At 38.6% G+C, this 22,202-nt stretch overlaps 1 protein-coding gene across 1 annotated transcript in view; it reads left to right on the top strand.

Annotated features, from left to right (window-relative positions):
- Positions 1–735: 735 nt before the first annotated feature.
- The window catches only part of TNFSF8 (TNF superfamily member 8), a 34,591-nt gene continuing 13,124 nt past the window's right edge, over positions 736–22,202 (top strand). Inside the window, exons 1-2 of the mRNA XM_016189830.2 lie at positions 736–1,179; positions 10,844–10,886. Of these exons, the coding sequence (XP_016045316.1) occupies positions 1,042–1,179; positions 10,844–10,886 (181 nt within the window). The 5' untranslated portion in view covers positions 736–1,041. The remainder of the gene's footprint in view (positions 1,180–10,843; positions 10,887–22,202) is intronic.

Genomic DNA, 22,202 nt, shown 5'->3' with positions numbered 1-22,202 from the left:
CACACATGCACATACACAGACCCACCGGCTCTATACTCTACCACTTCCCCAAACTCCATCTTATTTCCAGTTCCTTCCCTTTTTTTATGAGTTTTATGGTAGACACAAGTTTAACAGATCCCAAAATACTCTCAAACTTTTTTTCTTAAAAAAAATGTTTTCAAATGGTGTCTTTGAGCTTTTCCCCAAGTTTCATATTGCTGTTAGCTGACCCCACTTTGGATAAATCTCCACATTTATGACCTTTTCCATCTCAGAAGTCTGGTACCTTTTTGTTGTTGTTTTATTCTTGTTTCTTATTGTTGCTGCTACTGTTGTTTGTTTACTTGTTTTGTTTTGAGAAATTTTGCAATTTATATTTTTATTTGTGATTAATAGTAAGTTATAAGATTGTAAGATTACAGTGTATAGTTCCACACCACACCTTCCTGCTGTATTCTGGTTTTGTTGTGTTTTTTTCCACTTTTTAGAAGGAATTTATATTATCAGAATGGACTATTGGATTGTTCTACAGCAATAAACAGAATATAGTCTCCCCATAGCTCAGTTTAGAGCAATTATTCCCACAAGAGCTTCTGAGCCAAGGGTTTGGCTAGAGAGAACAGTTTATGAAGCAGGAAGGCGTTTCGTGGCTGAGGCTAAAGGAAACAGAAGTTGCTTTGTGCACACACACATACACACAGACGAAGGAAACCGTCATTTTCCTACTCACCCTCTGACATCACCCACCTTCTCTGCAGCTACAGTTTCTCTACACTTGATTTCATCCCTGGCGATGAAAAATGAGCCTCTCCCCCACCCCTGCTGCTGCCCTGCACCTCACGCCCCCAGAGAAGAACTTCTTTGCGAGGCAGCCGGTGAAGGTTTTTTTCCAAGTCACATGATCCAGGATGCAGGGGGAGAATCCTTCTTGGAACAGAGATGGGCTCAGAACCGAATCAGATGAGGAGAGATAAGGTGTGATGTGGGGAAGACTATATAAGAATAGACCCAGGGCTGCAGCAGGCACTCAACCGAGTGGTCCTTTCTCAAGACACAGCCATGCATGTGCCCGCGGGCTCTGTCGCCAGCCACTTGGGAACCACGAGCCGCAGTTACTTCTACTTCACCACGACAGTTCTGGCTCTGTGTCTTGTCTTTGCTGTGGCAACCATTATGGTGTTGGTAGTTCGGAGAACGGTAAGTGAACTCCTCTTTCCTTTCTGATTTATGTTCACTTCCCCCTCCCAGAGAGCATAACTAGGGAGTAAATCTGTAAATTAGTTGAGGAAGATGGATAGTGGTGTAAATGGAGAAACTGAGAAAAGAAATGAGAACTTAACACTCTGGAATTACATGGAATGTTGAAGGATCTATTTTTGAGTCATTATCTCAAGAACTCCCTATACTCACATGAGTCCCAGGAATGAAGCAGAACTATGATTTTTGATAGATTAAGATTTAAATGTGACTTAGCCGGACACTCGTGTCAAGAAAGGAAGCAATAAGGAAACTTGATAACATATTTGCACAACTTGTTACCTACTATGCCTTTAAAGTATTCAGACCAGATTCCAGGGCTCTAAATTCTTAGTCCAAATTTTCCTGACACTCCCAGGGGCTTACTCATTATGAAGAGGTTATTTTATTTATTTTTAAATACGGATATGTGCTTCAGAATCTAAGATTTGTAAGGGAAAAGGAAGATAGAAGACCCAATGTTCCTTAGTGCTTTGGGCAATTAAGTGTTAAAGCCCACAAGACAAGTTGAAAGCTTCCTCCAGAGAAGCTACTTTGAAGAACAAAGGGTGTCTCAAGAATCACAGAGCAGAGGCAGAAAACAGAAATGTTTTTCAACACCTGTCCCCTCCAAAGCTGTTCAGAAAGCTAAAACTATACAGAATTATGGGTAGACACTGTACATACTACCTCAGATAATATATTTTGTTTAAAACAAATGGCATGATTTGTTATGAAAACAGAACCAACAGAGGAGGAAGTTGTTTTTTTTACTGTTAGGAAATTGATGTTTACAAAAATTGCACCAGCATATAACTTACAGAAAATGCTATACCGATGGAGCATGTTACTCATGTATTACTCTAATAAAACTTTTGTTAATTTGGATAATTTAAGACTAAACCCTCCATACCTGGCCAAATTTAGCATATTTCTCTTCAATTCATAATAAATCAGCCATTAAGTGGTATTATGATCCTTCAGAATTTGCTTATAGATTTCTGAAAAAGCCAATCTTTAAAATGTTTTTGCTAGCTCTTTTCCTCAAGTGTCATTGAGCTTTGAAATTAGAATGAAGCATTGAGGTCTAAAGCTCACTAAAAGTGAAGGGAAGTTGAGGTGTTGATAATTTGATTTAGATAGTGAAATTTATGAAACTCATATTCTACTGGATTCATGTGCATCTACTAAAATAATATTCTTTTTAAAGAAAAGTTGAGGGATCTCTTGATTCTGCAGAGGCTCTACACTTTCAGTAAGTCTAACATAAAGAAAACCAGTTGTTGGAGGAAGGAAACTGATGTGGACTGTAAGAAGTTCTTTAGTTAGAGGTTATAGCTAGAACTGCTAAGAAAGAGGGAAGAAAGGGCATAATGATAATATATAAACCTGGAAAGAACCTCCAAGCCATCCTTATTCAAATCTCACTTTTAGTTTAATAGATTATTTTCCATGAGGCTAACAGGAATAGGACTTTCTTCCTCATTTTCCTGTAAATGTGGAAAACATAGAACAGAAAGAAGAGAAGACTTGAGCTGATCTAAGTCATCAGAGATAGTGCTAAAGACTTTCATTAGAACAATATTCTCTTTGCTGGTGCAATTAGTCACAGAACATTAAGAAACTTTGTTCCCACTCTTCTTTCAGAAGCCTTATCTCTTATGTACCCATTTCCTTACTTACCCTTCCTGTTTGAATATGAAAAGATTCATTTCACAGTTTGATTTATGCTTTGGTGTGCTGTGATTTCTCAGCCTCAGAAATAACAATTACTTGCTTGAAAGGAGGCATAAAGAGTTTTTACATACATTAATTCAAAAAATGTATTCAGATAGCAACTGTTATAGGCATTAAGAAGAAAGATTTCTCTTGAGGATGAGTTATTAAGGAATACTTCCTACATGAAGAGGTATGCTGGCTGACTTTATGACAGAACTAAGACAAATGAACAGAGTATGACATAACATCTGGCAAAGAATCAATAGGAGAGAGTCAAGGAACTTAAATTTGCATCCTAGTTATTTAAAAATGAAACTTGGGAGTCAGGCGGTAGCACAGCAAGTTAAGCACATGTGGCGTGAAGCACAAGGACCAGGGTAAGGATCTGGGTATGAGCCCCCAGCTCCCCACCTGCAGGGGAATCGCTTCTCCGGTGGTGAAGCAGGTCTGCAGGTGTCTATCTTTCTCTCCCCCCTCTGTCTTCCCCTCCTCTCTCCATTTCTCTCTGTCCTATCTAACAATGACGGTATCAATAACAGTAACAATCATAACTACAAGAACAATAAAAAACAACAAAGGCAATAAAAGGGAAAATAAGTAAAAATTACAAAAGAAAAAATTTTTAAAAATGAAACTAGTTGATAGTTGTGTAACATTCTCTGTGAGCTTCGATGAGTAAAGAGATGGAAGACCATGATTTAAAGATTTTATTTATTTATTTTTTTATGAAGAATGATAGGTAGAGAGAGAGAGAGAGAGAGAGAGAGAGAGAGAGAGAGAAAACCAGACATCACTCTGGTATGTGTGCTGCTGGGGACTGAACCCAGGACCTCATGCTTGAAAGTCCAATGCTTTATCTACTGCATGACCTCCCAGACTACTACATGTATCTTTCTCTAACCCTCTTCTCATACTATTACCCTCCTCTCTCATTTTTTAAACTATTTATTTATTTATTTACTTATGTATTGACACCAAAGTTATCACTGGGACTTGGTGGCTGCACTATGAATCCACCATAACTGGAAGCCATTTTGTTTCCTTTCTATTTTTATTTGACTAGATATAAATTGCGAGGGTAGAGGGGACAGAGAGGAGAGAGAAAGATAGGCATCTTTAGATCTGATTCACTGCTTATGAGGCTTCTCCCCTGTAGGTGGGAAGAGGGGGTCTTGAACTTGGGTCCTTGAGCATGGTGATATATGTGCTTAACTGGTGCGCCACTCCCTGCCCTCCTCTCACTATTATCTGTAGATAATATAAAACATAAATCATTGAAAAACATAGAAAGTAATATATTTTAAAGTGATCTTTCAGCAGCATGGATTTTAATAACTACTTCGTTCTTACTGTAACCAAGAGACTTAATTTAATGTTAATTCAGTGCCATTATTTCATAACAATGCTATTCATATTTGAATTTCCCTCACCTGCCCGAAAATATCACCTATAGCATCTGTACAGTGTTTTGTTTGCAGATCCAGACTACAATACAGGGCTAGAAGCTGCATTTGAGTCTGTTGCTTTTAATATAAACAGTTACTATTTAAAGGATCTTTTACAAAGCTGACTTGAGATGGCTTCTTGATTTTTGCCATGAGAAATAATTCAAGAGCAAGTCAGAAAACACAGTAAAAAGTACAGCTGTGGGAGTTGGACGGTAGCGCAGTGGGTTAAGCACACGTGGCACAAAAAGCAAGGACCAACTAAGGATCCCGGTTCGAGCCCCCGGCTCCCTACCTGCAGGGGAGTCACTTCACAGGTGGTGAAGCAGGTCTGTAGGTGTCTTTCTCTCCCCCTCTCTGTCGTCCCCTCCTCTCTCCATTTTTCTCTGTCCTATCCAATGACAACATCAACAACTACAACAATAAAAAAACAAGGGCAACAAAAGGGAAAATAAATAAATATTTTAAATAATAATAATAATAAAGTACAGCTGTGTTTAAGAAAAGTAAGGGTACTCTACCAACAGACAAAGGATGGGTCAAAGGAGAGCAACAGAGTCTCTAAGCCATACACCTATTTTCTTGATATTCTCTCTCTCTTTCTCTCTCTCTCTCTATCCCCCCTCTCTCTATCTTTTCATCACCGGGGGTTTATTCTTCTGAACCACCTTTTTCAACATCTAAGCTTCCTCTGCTGCATTGAGGTACCAGACTACAACCCAGGACACAGACATGGCAAAATATACCCACTTTCCAGGTGAGCTAACTTGCAGGCACCAGTGTAGCCATTTTTATAGAGCTTTATTTTTTTGGGGGGGGGATAATCACAAACCTTGTTGGAAAAAATAGAAATGTGATAATGATGGATCCAAAGATGAAAGAATCAGTTGTTGCTCTAATAATTTTTGAGTCACAGCTGGCCTTTGATATAAATACACATACATAAAAGTCAGAGAACAAAGAATTATAAACTATAAGGAACTATGAGGAAGATAATAAAAAAACTAATGTTCACTCAGTACTTAAATATTAACAGAAAAAGGACAATGAGGTATGAGAATGTTTCTTCTTGTGAATGTGCTAAAAGAGGTAATTCCCTACATATTTGTCCTACATGGAATAATTGTTTACCTTTTATGTGTGCCTTAGAGCAGAAAGGTACACTTTGCAAAGCATTTTACACATCCCTCAAAGACTCAAAATTAGGGCAAGAAATTATCATCTGATGCTCTTTTCTCAAGAAGTAGTTTTGTATGTAAACTCATGCCAAAGATCTCAAAGCCAGATAGTTAAATATTAATAATAGTTGCTTTTGTTCTTAAGAGTGAATCTAAGAAAGGCCTGCAATTTAGTTGGGATCGCAAGAGCCTTAGACACCTATGTGGCTATTAAAAAATGCAGGGGCTTTTGTATGTAGTCTCTCCTTAATCACTTTTGGTGATTTTTTATAACATGATGGTGATGCAATTCTGGTTTGCTAAAAAATTCATAAAAATGCAGAATCTTGTACTTCATTTCTATACTTACTGAGTAAAAGTCTTCATTTCAAAAAGCTTCTTGGCTTATCTGTAGGTTCATTAAAGTTTGAGAAATAATGATCTACAGTCTCCCCTGCCCTTTGCTACTTGTTTATCATGACTACTAGTACTAATTTTTCTTCTCCTCTCCCTCCTCCTCCTCCTCCTTCTCTTTCTCCTTCTTCTTCTTTAAATATGTTTCTTTCTTTTTTTATTGGGTAGATAGAGAGGGAAATTGAGAAGGGAGAGAAAGATAGAGAGAAAGAGACAGAAACTTGCAGCTTTATTTCACCACTCATGAAACCCCCTGCAGGTGAGGACCAGAAACTTGAACCTGGGTCCTGTACTGTAGTGTGTGTACTTAACTAGGTGCACCACCTCCTGGGCCCCGTTTATCATTCATGTGTTTTGTTTTTTTTTTTAAGAGAGATTTACACATTTGTTTTTCATGATTTTTTTTTTTTAAGAGAGATTTACACATTTGTTTTTCATGATTCTTTTTTGGCTTCCGGGGTTATCACTGGGTGCTAGCACTATGAATACACCTCTCAGGTGTTTATTTGTTTGTTTGTTTCCTTTCTATTTTTATTTGAAGTAACAGAGAGAAACTGTGAGGGTAGAGGAGGTAGAGAGGAAAAGAGAAAGGTACTATGTGTGTTTAACGAGGTGTGCCACCACCTAGCCCCTTTCATGACTTCTTTTGAAGGATTCTGGTGAGCTGTGTTGTACAATCACTCACAGTTTGGGCTTGTCTAAGTAATTCCTAATGTTACGTTCAAACGAAATATATTTACCAAGAACAGTGCATAAGTAAGTAGTCCATATAATAGCTTGGCTAGAGGCAGGACTATGTGTCAGTCTGTCCCATTAGCAATGATGATACTTTATGACTTGAATAAGGTGGTGACTGCTGGATATCTTTTTTATAAATATGTATACTTTTACTTCTTATTAATAAGTAGACTATGAGGTAATACTTTGAAGACATAAATGTTCTCCACTCAGCAGTTTTGACATACTTTAGAACACCTGTCTGAGTCAGTTCATGGAGTGAGGTTGAAGAATAAGTGTTGCTAATTCTATCATGTATTTCAGCTTTAGTAACTACCATTCTTCTATAGTGAAGACCACTTCATTGGAAAGCTGGTGGTACATGGAGGTGGGGAGGCAGGGTAGAGCATTTCAGGTGAGGCAAGAGGAACCAGTGAATACAGAAAGCCCAGGTGCTGAGGTCAGAACAGAGGTCAGTCCACATATCACAAGAGAGCAGCAGAAAGTAGAGTTAGTGGCATCAGTTGATAGAGGAAAGTGAGAGAACAGAATATACCCTCATCTTCAGACTAGGAAGATTTTTTAAAGCCAGCTATAAGCCCAGCTCCAAACTCAGTCTCCAATATTCATTTCTCTTAGGGAAGGAAAATCTCAGGTGTTCTGACTCAATAATTTACTGAGAATGTCTCCAAACCCTTGCTATTCAAAATCTAGTCCAAAGCTCATCTGTATGGACATCACCTAGAATCTTAATAGCAATGTAATGCTCAAGGACTTATATCCCAGACATACTGAATGAGAATCAATATTTTAATAAGTGCCCCTACAAGAAATGTACTACTTTAAGCCATGCTGGTCAAATTTAACCAGACCTAAAGCTGCCAATAAGATTTTCTTTCCCTGGGAAATATCTATGACCTCCAATCACTTTTCCTTCACATCTCAAAAGTTTGCTGTCCCAGCTTCATTTTGTTCTACCCTAGAGAATCACTGTAGCATAGTATTGAAGATGTTTACCTTCCAAGTCAACACACTTAGGTCTGAATCCTCTCCCTGATATTCCTCAACCTTAGGAACTTCTGTTATCACTAAATTACTTCTCTAAGTCTTGTCAACCACTAACTCTTAGGTAAAGATTAGATAAGATAATGCAGTAAAACATTTAGTCTCTGGATTAATCATTCTCATTAAATACTTAATCGTCTTATCTTGAAAGTAAAAAAGGCTTTCCTGGAAAAGATTTTTCTGGCTCATTTCCAAGACAGAATAGGGGCAACAAGAAAGTATACGTGATAACTCTCTCAAATGTTTCAAATATTCATTACCGTTAGCTGTTTTCAATCAGAGAGGACATCTTTTGTCATGAGAAAATTTGGGAACACATTGATCCCATGTAAATCATTGTTCTCTGGGGGAGAAATAAGTCTTTAAAGGAATTGTGGCAAATTGAGCATATCATTGGTAACAAGGGAGTAACCAAAACAACCACCTTCAATCACTTGCTAGCAGTCGATGTACAATATCTTGTTATGTCCCCAAAGTCCGATGAAAGGAAGGATTATTAGCCCTTTAATGACAGGGATTCAAGGAAATGAGAAAAATGGGTCCTAGACTGGCTATATTATTGCAAACAAGTTGTTTATTTTTTATTGGAGATGAGCAGGTTTGTTATTGTTCCTCTTCCTGTACCTAGAATAGCTGTCAGAGAAAAACATCATACACACACAGAGACTGAAGCAAAAGGCAAATACGCAGAGGTAAAGATGGTTGATAGCAATAGAAATGAAGTTTCCCACAAATGGAGTTGAGATAGACAACTTAGAAGGATCTGTTTACATGTGGCTATGTCTGGCCTATGTACTATTTTCCTCAAAGTCAAGTTACTGAAGAATATGGCTTTCATTTCCTCAGGATCCAGACACCCAGGCAAGATGTGGGAGTGAACTTTAGGGCTGGGAGACAACATTCCCAAGAGCAGTTGATGGACAGCAAGTAGCATAGTACCCATGACATAAACAATCACCTACAAATCTAGAAAGCTCTTGTGACAGCTTACAATGCCAATCATACATCTATTTGTATTTTTAAATACAAATTTAGTGACAAACCTACAAAATCCACAGCATATGCAGTGTCTGGTGCAAACGTGCTGAATACATGATTCTCTGATATTTCCACCATTGCTCATTGCCACTGGGGTGGCTCCACTGGCTTCATTGCTCTAACATTCTCAAATTGTCTTTGAGTAACTTCCCTAGCAGTTGCCAATTCAACTATCTTAGCACCTCATCCAAACATGTGTGTTTTTCTTTGGGCATCCATATATCATAGGAATGGATGGCCATGTTTGTTAGTAAAATTAGGTGTTTATTAGATTTTTGAAGTGTTTTTTTATGGAGTAAACACAGGGTAATTTTCTGATGGTTTTCCTATGAACTGCAGGCATAATGTGTCATAAAATTGTTAGGTTGAGATCTTTAAACCAAGCAATAATGTAATAGATCATTAAAACATACAAGAAATAACCTTTCCAAACAAATTTAATTCCTTTCCCCTGAAAAGCTAAAACCAAATGTTTATACTGACTTCCCCATATTTAGATAAATTCTATGACAGCTCTTTTCTACCAGAAGACTCCTTTAGGAGTGATGGTGGTGCACCCAGGTGAACATATGTTATCACATTCAAGGACCTGGGTTTGAGCCCCCACTCTGCACCTACAGGAAGGACACTTCACAAGCAGTTTACAGGTATTATCTTTCTCTTTCCCTCTCTATCTCCCCTTCCCATTCCCTGTCAATATCTCTCTCTGCCCTATCAAGTATAATAAAAAAAGAAAAAAAATAGGACTCCCTCCATACATTACCATCTACTAGGGCTGGAAAGGAAATTCACTTAATAAAAAATGAACTATTTCTGTTCATGGGATGTAAAAGATAGTCCCTTGGAAAATGGTAAACTAAAAGGGGGGATTTCTGATGGCCCTGAGTGTTCACGCAGAATGGGAAAATAAGATATGGACAGTGACTTCTTGCTCTGAAAGAGGCTTCATACAATTATGCAAATACTCAGTTCTCTGTGGCTGTTAATATTTCAATGCAGTGTATCATAGAAGTTCCAAATCTGGATGGTTCAAAAGATTAATAAGACACTTACTTCATTCCTTATTAGCAGGTGTCTACAGTAGAGTGGGGAGTGGGCTGAGATTTGGGATGGGGAGTTAGTCTCTGAAGAATTTATCATGAGTGAAGAGCCATGTCAATCTATTTTCATTGCCTCCTTTCTCAAAACACATCAACCAAACTTACTTTTCCTCCTCTCCAATCTTCAACACTGGGAGATCTCCCTTCAGAACACAACCTGTTTCTTTCAGCTTCCTGCTTATTTGTGCAAATGTCTATACTTATTATTTTATGTCATGTATGTATATATACTGTGTAAATTATAGAATAAGTGATATGACACGCAATGTGGATATTAAATAGATAATGTAATTCCTTATGTTACATTTTATAAATTTGTTTATAGTAGTTCTAATCCAAACTTGTAACAAATCCATGCAAATAGGGATTCAAACTAACTACTTATGGTAACTCATAATGTTTAACATAAAATAATTCAATTTATTAAGAATTTCCAACCACAGAGGTATAAATGTACCTTCCTAGCTTTGTTTGCAAGTGGCCCTCACTGGTTGGTGAATCAAAAGTGGAAAAAAAGAAACCACATATATGTATATAGTGTGTATGATTGTTCTTGTGTTGACTTAGGTGGGGGGGTATAGAATATGTAGAAAACAATAGTATAAAATTGGATTGGGAGTTAAGAGTTCCAGATTCTGTCCCTGAACTACCATGATGCTCTCATTTTTCCTCTCTCAGTCCCTTGTTCCATGCCTGTGAAAAGTGAAAGCAATCTTCGTTTTGTTTCCATTAGACAGATTATCAAGTGAGTGGAAGACAAAAACTCTATCATGTGCTAAGTCAGCAAATTATCTACTTATATCTTTACTTATTTTTGTATATATTTGTCATTTCTAGGGCTCACAGATCTGAGACAACTTTTAAAATAATCAAATACTTTGAGGACAATCAAAATAGAAATTTAAAAAGATGAGTTGTTTTACTTAGATGCCATTCTGATGCTGGTTCTCTTTTCTTTCTTCTCTTCCAGGACTCCATTCCCAACTCACCAGACACCTTCCCTCTTAAAGCAGGTAAGACTTTGGGGTTGAGAGAGATGCATAGTGAATCATCTGCATCATATCATAGTTAACAATTAGAAAGATTATGATACTGCCCAACTGACAAATGAGTGGAGGTGAAGGTGGGATATGCTAGGTCTGATTCATCTTAGCAGCCACCAATCTGGCCCCCACAGGTCTCCCACCAGCTCCTAAGAATCCCACTAATGAGAAGGCTTACTCTGGCATCAGCTGTCACATGGACATGGTCATGAACAGGAGCATAATGCAATGTTAACAGTTGATACAGGTCAACATGGGCTTTATCCTAAGTGCCTTAATTCCTCATCTATGAAATGGGTACAATAATATTAACCTCATGAAGGTGTTAGAGAAGTCATGAAGACCTTTTTCATGAATATCTTCTACATAAACTGCATAGTACTCATGAAAGAACTAGTAATAGTCAAAATATAGGATACGGTTTATGATTTGTGAAAACAGCCCTTCTCTTACTTACCACATCTTCCCAGTCATTGAGGACATTAATTAGTGTATTGTATTGGCTCTACTATTGATATAATAAACACCCAGAGGGGTGACATGTAGAGTTAGGTTTACATTGAAGATGAAAAAAATTGAAATAAACTAAAGAATGATTTTACTACACAGAGGAGAAAAAGACCCAGTGACATATCAAGTTATATGTAGCCAAACCTAGAATCAAATATCCTCATTCAGAACCCAGATGCCTTTATCTTTAATAATGTTCCTTCCACCCAAGAACATTAACCCCACCTCAACCTTGTCACCTTTAGAACCTAGATGGCAACTATAGCTGTTGAGTTAGAGAAATCAGGGGGAAAAAAAGCAAAAGGCAGAGATCATAGATACCTGGATGGAGACATGAGGGAATTATTGAAATTAGTATATGTTAGTGTATAGACAAAGTTCCTCCCACCAGTAGTATCACACATGGAATTTCATTCAGAATATCTTTACCCATCCCTTTCGTACCTTCTGTCACTAGGAAATGTAACATGCAAGGGAAGAAGTTTTAAACACACAAGTATTCTGAATCTTCCAAAGCATGCTAATCATCAATCTTTGCCAATAATTTCCTAACTAAGAATAAGCCTGTGATTTCAATTCCCATAATGTTTCTGTATACAGTTGCATCAATGGAAAAAGGAACATTACATAACAGAGAAGTCAAGAACCACCATATACAAGTAGACTTCCCAAGTAAGAAGAATTTATTTTATTTTATTTTATTTTTTTGAGAGAGGGATTATCCTTGAACAGGATCATGTTCTCCACGAAGAGGATAGTTGTGAGTAGACAATGTGACCTGGGCCATTCAGGACCTTAGTTTATGCATCTGCACAGTGTTTCTGTCACAGCTTGCCAAGCACAGCTCTACCCTGTGTGTCTGGCCCTGTGATTATTTTTTACCATTCCAGGGCAGAATCAAAAAAGGACAATATAGTCCCGTCATCCCTTAGCCAATCATATTTAACTTGGTGGACATTCCTTCTGAGAGCATATGTTTTCCTACATTTTTGGCACCCAAAATGTCTTTGTTTAATCCAACATGAAGTTGATATAAAAATGTATTAAATAATCTTTTTTTCCTTTGATTAACTTTGTTTTAATGGTCACAGCAAGTTAAAAAAAACTGATCACTATATATAAATACATGATTTTTTATTTAGAGCTAAATAATTTTTTTTTTTTAATATTTATTTTATTTATTTATTCCCTTTTGTTGCCCTTGTTGTTTTATTTTTATAGTTATTATTGTTGTTGTAGTTGTTGGATAGGACAGAGAGAAATGGAGAGAGGAGGGGAAGACAGAGAGGAGGAGAGAAAGATAGACACCTGCAGACCTGCTTCACCGCCTGTGAAGCGACTCCCCTGCAGGTGGGGAGCCGGGGTTCAAACCAGGATCCTTATGCCGGTCCTTGTGCTTTGCGCCACCTGCGCTTAACCCGCTGCGCTACAGCCCGACTCCCAGAGCTAAATAATTTGGCACAAAAAATCCAGTATTGTAGGAGTCAAGAACTAGGTCATTTAGCATTATTAGGTCATTATTGCTAATACCTGAAAACAAATAAATCCAAAACCAACCTCACTGCTCCAGGACAACTTTTTTAGATAAAGAAACACATACACACACAGGGATGGTGTGGGCGAGGGACAATAGCTCTGAAGCTTATCCCCTGAGAGTGACAGAAATTGGACTGGAACCTGGGTCACATACATGACAAAGTAGAAATCTAGGTGAGCTATCTTGCCTGCCCTTCTCTCTCCATTTCCACCATCTTGTCCATATGCACCCCTCACAAGCTGCAGAAATGCAAATTTTATTGACTTGATTTAGTATTATGATTTGGGTTGCCTTGGTCTCATGCCTAGCCTTTCTCAACATTTCACCAACCAGATGTCATTTCTTACCTGTGCTGAAAAAATTCTATAGACAATATCTGAGTCATCTTGCTTTTATTTCATCCTCATATCTGTATGAGGATCCAGTAGGAAAGAAATAGTGAACATAGTGGGACATTCACTGTCCCCAGTGTTGGCTGAGGACTTCTTATTTCTTTCCTGCAGTCCTAATAGTAATCCCCAAAGATCACTGAACTTTACTTTATCAGTACAGAAACTAGACCACAGAGAGGTTCATTGAGTTTCCTTTCATTGGTTGTACAGCTGTGTTTTTAAAAATCTATTTTATCATCATTTTTTTATATTTATTAGATATGAGAGAGAAATCAAATGGGAAGGAGAAGATAAAGAGCACTGCTTCACTGCTTGCAAAGCTTGCCCCCTGCAGGTGGAGATGGGGGGCTTAAACCTGGACCCTTGCACATTATAATATATGCACTCAACCAGGTGCACCACCTCCTGGTCTCTGATTGTGGACAACTTATGTGGACCAGGGTATGACCTCAAAAGTGGACTGACACACCTTGAAGGTTTTAACCAGCACTGTATTGTTAGATGCTTAGCAAAGCTCAGAACTGGGTTGTTTTCTTCCCCATTTGTTCTCTAGGGGTAGGAATCCCTCCAATGGTTCTTATTGTTTCCTCAGCACCTATTCCCTCAGATGTTTCTTTTCTCATTTCAGAAGTTTGTTCTTTGCTCTTGAGTTCTGGGATACAGAGGGACATTATTTTGAGTATGGATTTCAGGAATCAGATAAATTTTAGATATCTTTGACCATCATAAACAATTTAATGTTTTACAACTGTTGTATGGCTTGGCAGGATATTTTCCTTCCCACACTCCCTCTGATAGGAAGAAAATGTGAATACTGAAAGAAATCAAAGGAGGTGAGCTCTCTAGTTATATAGAATGAGCCCACCCACAATAAAAGCTAGATGTTTGAAAGCAGTGAAGTCGAATCAAGGAAGTTGACCATTCACCAATTCTCACTACCCCCTGATGTCACACAGCTGATGGCAAAGCAGTTTTGCAACCACACCAAGACCCACTGGCAACAGAACAGGCAGACAGAGAAGTAGCAGTTGCCTTGCTTAGAAACACTAAAGTAGCAGAGACTCCCCCTACTTGTTGCAGAAGATTGCTCAATCCACTAGTGGTTATTTATCTGTTTTGTTGTTGCTGTTGTTGTTTCTTCTCAAGGAGTAGAGTATTTTCAGCTAGTAACATGTCCCAAAGATTCTATTTAATTGTCTATTTACTAAAAAAGGGTATTTTTTTCTTTATTATAGGGGGGTTGAGAGGGGCCAGAATCTGTGGGCTTCTGTGATAACATCATCTGATCCACCTTTTTTCATCTGGATAGAGAGGCAGAGAGAGGGAAAGACACCACAACACTGAAATTTTCTCCATTGCCATAAAACTTCCTATGCAGCTCAGGGCCTAGAACCTGAGTTCTGCACAATGCAATGCAGACATTCTACCACCTGAGCTATCTCTCCTGCCCTCTCCATTTGCTATAAACACTCACACCAAGTCCACTCTTAAACAGTGTTTACAGGGAGTCGGGCGGTAGCACTGTGGGTTAAGCGCACATGGCGCAAAGTCAAGGACTGGCGTAAGGATCACAATTCAAGCCCCCGGCTCCTCACCTGCAGGGGAGTCGCTTCACAGGTGGTGAAGCAGGTCTGCAGGTGTCTATCTTTCTCTCCCTCTCTCTGTCTCCCCTCCTGTCTCCATTTCTCTCTGTCCTATCCAACAACAATGACAACAATAATAACTACAACAATAAAACAAGGGCAACAAAAAGGAATAAAAAAAAAAGTCTTTAAAAAAAATGGTGTTTACATAAGGAAGAGCTAATGGGAATTAGGAACCTCTCTACAAGATAGAACTAGAAAGTAGACCTCTCTGATTAAAGGGTGCCTGAGCCAAGTATCAGAGTCCTTCAATGATAGAGAACTAATCCTCACCACCCTGCTGCTAAGAAAAGAGAAGAGACCCCTCGTACCCTATGGTTTTGTTAATTAATCCTTTCTTAAATAAAAAATAAAAAATAAAATAAAATAAAAAATGAAAAGAGAAGAGAGTAGAGGAAAGGAAGGGAAGAGACAGAATAAAAGGATGTGGGAGATAAGAGGAAAAGAGAGATAAAAGGAAATGGAAAAAGAAAAGATAAAAGTTATAGATTATTAGGGGTCGGGCAATAGAACAGCGGGCTAAGCGCACATGGCAAGAATGTCAAGGACCTGCATATGGATCTCCACATGCAGGGGGGTCACTTCACAATTGGTGAAGCAGGTCTACAGGTATCTATTTTTCTCTCCCCCCTCTTTCTTCCCCTCCTCTTTCAATTTCTCTCTGTCCTATCCAAAACAATAACAACAGCAATAATAATAACCCCAACAATGATAAAATAACAAGGGCAACAAAAGGGGAAAAAATAGCTTCCAGGAGCAGTGAATTTGTGGTAAAGGCACAGAGACCCAGCAATAACACTGGAGGAAAAAAAATTACAGATTACTGAAATATATACGAAAATTTATACTTGAACCGAGCATATGTAAACCACAAATCTCTGAATCTGAAGGGAATTCTATTCCCTTCCTTTCACTTAGGGGAAGGAAACTGGAAAAAAGACAAGTTGCAAATGAAAAAGGGAGGGAAGGAACACATACATCTCATCCTAGCTCTCTGCATAGCACAGTTGTTGGCATAAATTCCCACAAGGCAAGCAGTACAAGTCCTGGACTGGGAAATGACAACTAACCATTTTTAGTGTAATTTTTTTCATAAATTTAAGAACCCTCTTAAGTCATTCTTCAAGGAAGGGATTCCCACTTTTGTGATAATTCCAAGAACCTGAGTGATGTAAGTAAAACCTCATAACTTAGTGTAGTAGAAGTATAATGGAAACCTAAGTCTGACTGTAAATCTAACAGTTTTCTACTTTCCTGTAAGATTTACTGAGCTTAATACAAACCATATTATAGTTATGAGTTTCTTTTTATTAGAGAATTAATGTTGTTTTACAGAATTATCAGGCAGTGGAGGAGACAACATAATAGCTATACAAAAAGACTTTCATGTCTTAGTCTCCCAAATCCCAGTTTCAACCCCACCCCACGCCCACTACCACCATAAGCCAGAGCTGAACAGTGCTCTGGTAAAAAGGAAAAAAAAATACAGAATTACCAAGCTTTGACAATACTTTCATAAACACACACTTGGTGCATGCAAATTGCCACATCCCTCTAATTTACCTGTTCCCTGTAACCATCTGAACTTTCTTTTTCTTTTATTTTGTTTTATTTATTTAAAAAAGGACACATTAACAAAACCATAGGATAAGAGGGGTACAACTCCACACAATTCCCACCACCAGATCTCCATATCCCATCCCTTCCCCTGATAGCTTTCCTATTCTTTATCCCTCTAGGAGTATGGACCCAAGGTCATTGTGAGATGCAGAAGGTGGAAGGTCTGGTTTCTGTAATTGCTTCCCCGCTGAACATGGGTGTTGACTGGTAGATCCATACTCACAGCCTGCCTCTCTCTTTCCCTAGTAAGGTGGGACTCTGGGGAAGTGGAGCTCCAGGACACATAGGTGGGGTTGTCTGCCCAGGGAAGTCTGGTGGGCATCATGCTAGCATCTGGAACCTGATGGCTGAGTAATGAAGCTGAAGGGTTGTCATTCCACACCTGAAGTCTCTGGACACAGTCTGAAGTGAAGCATGCTGAGGTGGCACTCATTGCATTGATTAGGTTGGGACCAGCGGATGCAATATTATTTGGTAATGAATTGAGAGAAGCATGCAGGAAAGTGCACCCCACCCTAAGGTTCCAGGACTGGGGGAAATAAAGGCTCTATAGTGGAAATGTGAGGTTGCTGCTATCTTAGGGTTCAAGAAGACAATAAATAGTTATTGTTATAATCACATTAATTGGTTAACTTTGAAAAATCCCTTTGTTAGGATTTGCTGTATAATACCCAACATCACCATAATTTATGTCCTTTGACATTATTTGTGTGTAGCTGTGCCACCAGTTGCTTCTGTTCTCCCTGGTCTAGGCTTTTGAGAGAGTCAACATATCAAAGACTCGGGCTATGTATTAAAAAGACTCAGTATGTGCTTTAAAAAGTTTGAGACATACAATCAGTTTTTCCCCTCTCATATTAATTAAATAGTGATTTATATTCCTACAAATTAATAGGAGTTTACCTAAACACCATTCCCACCATCAAAAGACTGTGTCTCATTCTACCCACCCACCCCACCCCCACCACCCTGGGAAGCCAAATATTCACTGAACTTTTTAAGATTGTTAGTCTACTATTGTAAGGGCACTGGCATACTTCTATATCCAGAATAACTAGAAAGGGGTTTCTTTTGATTAGTAAAAATATTTGCAAATTTTACCATGCAGCTATATAGTAATTTGGCCTGTTAAATCATGAATTTTAGAAGCATTTTTAAGAGCCCTCACTAATATCAATTCAGCTGGAATTTAAGTACATGGAACAACCTGTAAAAATAGATAAAGTTTATCTTGCATACTATTTGCAAGTTAAAATTGAAGTCTCCTTCAAATCCCAAGGAATTTGCAATAGATTCAAGTGTATTCCAATTAGGTCTCATTTAGGTTTTATTGATCATTTTTCACATGTTCAACATTGACCATACCAGAATATGTATTCTCTAAGCACTTTAAGTAAATCCAGCATAACTGCCCTTTATTTATGAAAAAAATATGCTTTCGATCACCAGTTTGCTCAGCAGCCTCAAGAAAATGGTCAAGTTGAAGTCAGTTGAAATAATCCTGAGGTTAAGGATTAACTTTGACTTTAAATACTAATGAGAATCTAAGAGTGATCCAGCTGTACTATCTGCCAATCCATTGATTACCATGGTTGATTTGGCTGATGTGGCTGGGTAGGTGGGTGTTCCTCACTCAGTGCTCCATGTGTGTTACTGCTGAAGCTATGCACTTGGTCAAAGAAGAAGACTAGAGGCAAGTGGTTCTTCAGGGGAGGTTATAGCTGCACTCCCCTGCTAGAATCCCCAAGGTCCAAATCCTAATGATAGTGGACACAGTCTGCCCTAGATGTCACTGGACACTCTCCTGGACATTCCCACAGAGCACAAAACTAAGAAGCCAGCCAATGGTAAGATCATCCCACTAGTATAATCCTTTACTTCCCAATATCTTTGACAGATAGGAGACTTCTGCATACTTTCCTAGAAGCATTGGATATCCTCAAACATTTATGTACACAGTTGGGAAGTTTCAGTTCATTAGTTAATACCATGTGCTTTGTTTTATTAGCATTTCATCAGTCAGATCACTCAGCTAGGTAGTGTTACGGCATCACTAAAACATCTAAATAAAGAGAGATAAGGGAGGAGAAGGCTCAATTTTTCTCAATGTTACCTGTAAGTCAAGTGCTGCACTAGCCACTTGATGCTCATAATTTCATTATATGTTTTATTACAACCTCACATCATCTATACATTTGGTTGACTATGACCATTTGAACTTTACAGAGGGAGTAATTTCAGGTTAGTTAGGGGAAGTGTCAAGGCTGAAGCTAAAAGCCTTACCATACCATTCTTAAAACGTTTTGTATTTTTGTCCTGATAATATTATTGCTTCAAAGCTGGAAGTCACTTGGCACTAAAGCCACATGCCATCAGGCTGGAAGGACCAGAATGATTTGTTCTGCCACTATAGAGCCACCATGGGCATTTTTGCATCTCCACGGAAGTTTTCTTATCAAAGACTTGTGACTTGGTAGGGTTCCACAAACAGGCCAAAAGTCATCTGCTGGTATTCACCCACAAGAAGCCCAGAAAGTTCATTAGTACTGTTTCTTGCCATCTCCTCAGTTTTAAGCAGTGTCTCTGATGACTGAAAATCTATAACTTTCTGCATTTAACGTTCCCAGGCCTATGGAAAGACTGAAAATTATGGGGACAGAAACTCAGAGAGAGGATCTAGAAGTCAGGCAACCTATGCTCTGAAGCCAATTCTACCACTAACCTACTGCAGTTTTAGACCACATTCTAAATCTGGTTAAATCTCCTCAGTCATAAAACCATGATCTCCATTGACTTGGTATTAGGTAGCTATTTAAAGGCTAATATTTTGTGTCCTTTTTAAATATGTATTTTATTCATGTATTTTATAAACTAGAGACAGGAAGAGAGAGAGAGAGAGAGAGAGAGAGGGAGAGAGAGAGAGAGGGGAGAGAAAGATCAGAGTAGCATTCTGGCATATGTGAAGCTGGTATTCAATCTTGGGACCTCATGCATGGAAGTCCAAAGCCATACCAGTACACCACCTCCTACACTTAACATTTTCTGTTCTAAATGTGGAATGTTGTCATTAGGGTTTTTTTCTTTATCTTTATTTATTTATTGGATATAGACAGCCAGAAATCAAGAGGTAATGGGGAGATAGCAAAACAGAGAGATACCTGCATCACTGCTTCATCACTTGCAAAGCTTTCCCCCTGCAGGTGGGGGCCAGGCGCTCAAACCCAGATCCTTGTGCCTTGTAACATGTGCACTTAAGAAGGTGTGCCACCACCTGGATCCTCATTAGGTTTTCATTAATCTGATTTCTTTTCACCACTTTAAGTAACATTTCTTGCTCCTTCCCCAACTCCCTTTATTTCTATGAAACTGAGTATTCCATTAGAATATGTTTCTCTACAGGATAAAGAAAGGAAAAGAGAGAGAGAGAGAGAGAGAGAGAGAGAGAGAAAAGGAACTTTATAATCCTTCTAGAAGGGGCAGTAGCATAGGGGAGCAACTTACTAATCTGTTATCTGAAAGGCCTCAATATTGAAAATTTCACAGAATTCTTGAGTTATCTAAAAAATAGAAGGTTCCACATAAGAAGTCAAATGGTCTAGGCTTCATTCTTGTCTCTATCACTAACTTACTGGTTTACATTGTCTGTGGGGATAACATTGGGAGTATTCTGTTATGTGATTATATACGTTATGTCATTAACAAGCAAAATCAGGTGATCTCTTGGGGAATTTCCATTTCTACAAACCATATACATCCTAACAGAACCAAGATGTTTATAACTTAGATTTCCCCAGGAACTAAAATGCTCTGTTTTACTACTCCAAATATCTGGAAATCTGAATATGTAGACTCTGTCTTACTTGTATTAGAAACAACAAAGAGACAGTTGGAACTAAGGCTAGCAGCCCTTGCCTTGGCAGGTCTAGAAATGTATATCTACCTATATGTTCTGTTAGAATAATCTAGCTGAAAGCCCCTTTCTAGATCATCAGACCTATATTACTATCCATCTATTCACAGGATTTCTAGAGCCCAGAGGAGGAATTTCTATAAGCTAACACACAGATCACCTAATAAGCCACAACGTACAGACAGCCCTCATTGCCTCCACCTCATTATTTCATTCATCAGACTGAATCTCTCCAGGCTTCACTCTTGTCTTGAGAGTGGATGAAATAGGAGTGTGATTTTTGCTCTCTGTTCCCAGCATTTGAAAGTCCAGTGGCACTGCAGGATCCCAGCTGCATATAGGACTATACATTTATATCTTATGTCTCCTTGTCTTCATAACAAAAAAGGAAAATCTTATGATGGAGTTTTATGGTGGTAAGGAAAGACTCTAGTCACATGGCTCATGCCCCGTGAAATGTTTATCTTTCTCTTGATGAGAATGTCCTACCCCTCAAAATAAATCAACACGTCTTTAAATAGCAGTGACTAGTCAAATATTTTGAACAGCAAACTTGATGGCTTACAGTGTGAATTGTGGGTCCTTAGCCATTAGCTGAGTACTTCATCTCCTTGGTGGGGCCTTATTGGCCCCTGCCTTTCTGAGACAGGCTTGTCAAGTGTAAAAAGCCAACCATAGTGCCCTCCTTTGAGTTCATCTCCAAGTTCAACAGTCTCATTCCATCCACAGATTCTCCTCATTCCCAGCCCCATTCTCTCCACTATTAACAGCAATGTTCTTCCTGTAAAGAGGTGTCATGATTTTTTCTTTTATTCAAAACCACCTAGAAGATTCTTTAAAAGCAAAGTAAAATACACCAGGCCATTTGACTTCAGGAAATGCAAATGCTTCAAAATAACATGTGTGTGTTTTTTTCCATCCTTGAGTTTCTCAGAATTGTGACTGAGGTCAACCCATCAAGCATTCAAAGACCAAAAGGGGAAAGAAAGAACAGCCTACATGTATGAGAGACAAGCCTAGGCTTGTACTTCTGAAGCTGTTTGTAGAAGCTTACCTGACAGATGTCACTATGAGAGGAGACCTCCAGTCAATGAATAGATTCTATTTTTGCCTTGATTTATTGATCTTAGCCCAGTGTATGAGTATTAGCCTCTTATCCAGTGTAGCCTAGCTTGCATAACTAATGAGGAAACGAGGCCAGGGGTTATTCCAGCCCCAGGGAGAAAGGAAAGCCCAGCATCTCCATTCACCTTACTCATGGCTTAAGAATGTGTCTAACATCTACAGAGGGAAATAAAATAGATGAGATTATATCTGATAATCATCTTCTGGGCTGAGCAGTAGAGATTTACAAACAGTGCCTTTTCCCTGAGGGTTCACAGTTTGGTGGAGGAGACAAATAGGCCAACAAAGGGAAGAGTCAGAGGTTTCCTAGAGGAAATAACTGCCTACCTGTATTATAAGCTATAAATAACTTGTCTTGTGAAGGGACAGGGGTTCATACAGACATAAGAGTATGTGTAAAAGTGGAATGACAAATTAACAAGGCAGGTTCAATCTATAATCCCTCCTAACCCCAACTCTGGTAGAAGGGCTAAAAATCCAGTAAAGTATTAGACCTATACAAGCTGGGTTTGAATCTACATGCTTTCAAAAGCTTTGTTTAATGTTTTC

Source organism: Erinaceus europaeus, chromosome 10, assembly GCF_950295315.1.
Source record: "Erinaceus europaeus chromosome 10, mEriEur2.1, whole genome shotgun sequence".
NCBI lineage: Eukaryota > Metazoa > Chordata > Mammalia > Eulipotyphla > Erinaceidae > Erinaceus > Erinaceus europaeus.
This window is presented reverse-complemented; position numbering and strand designations above follow the sequence as displayed.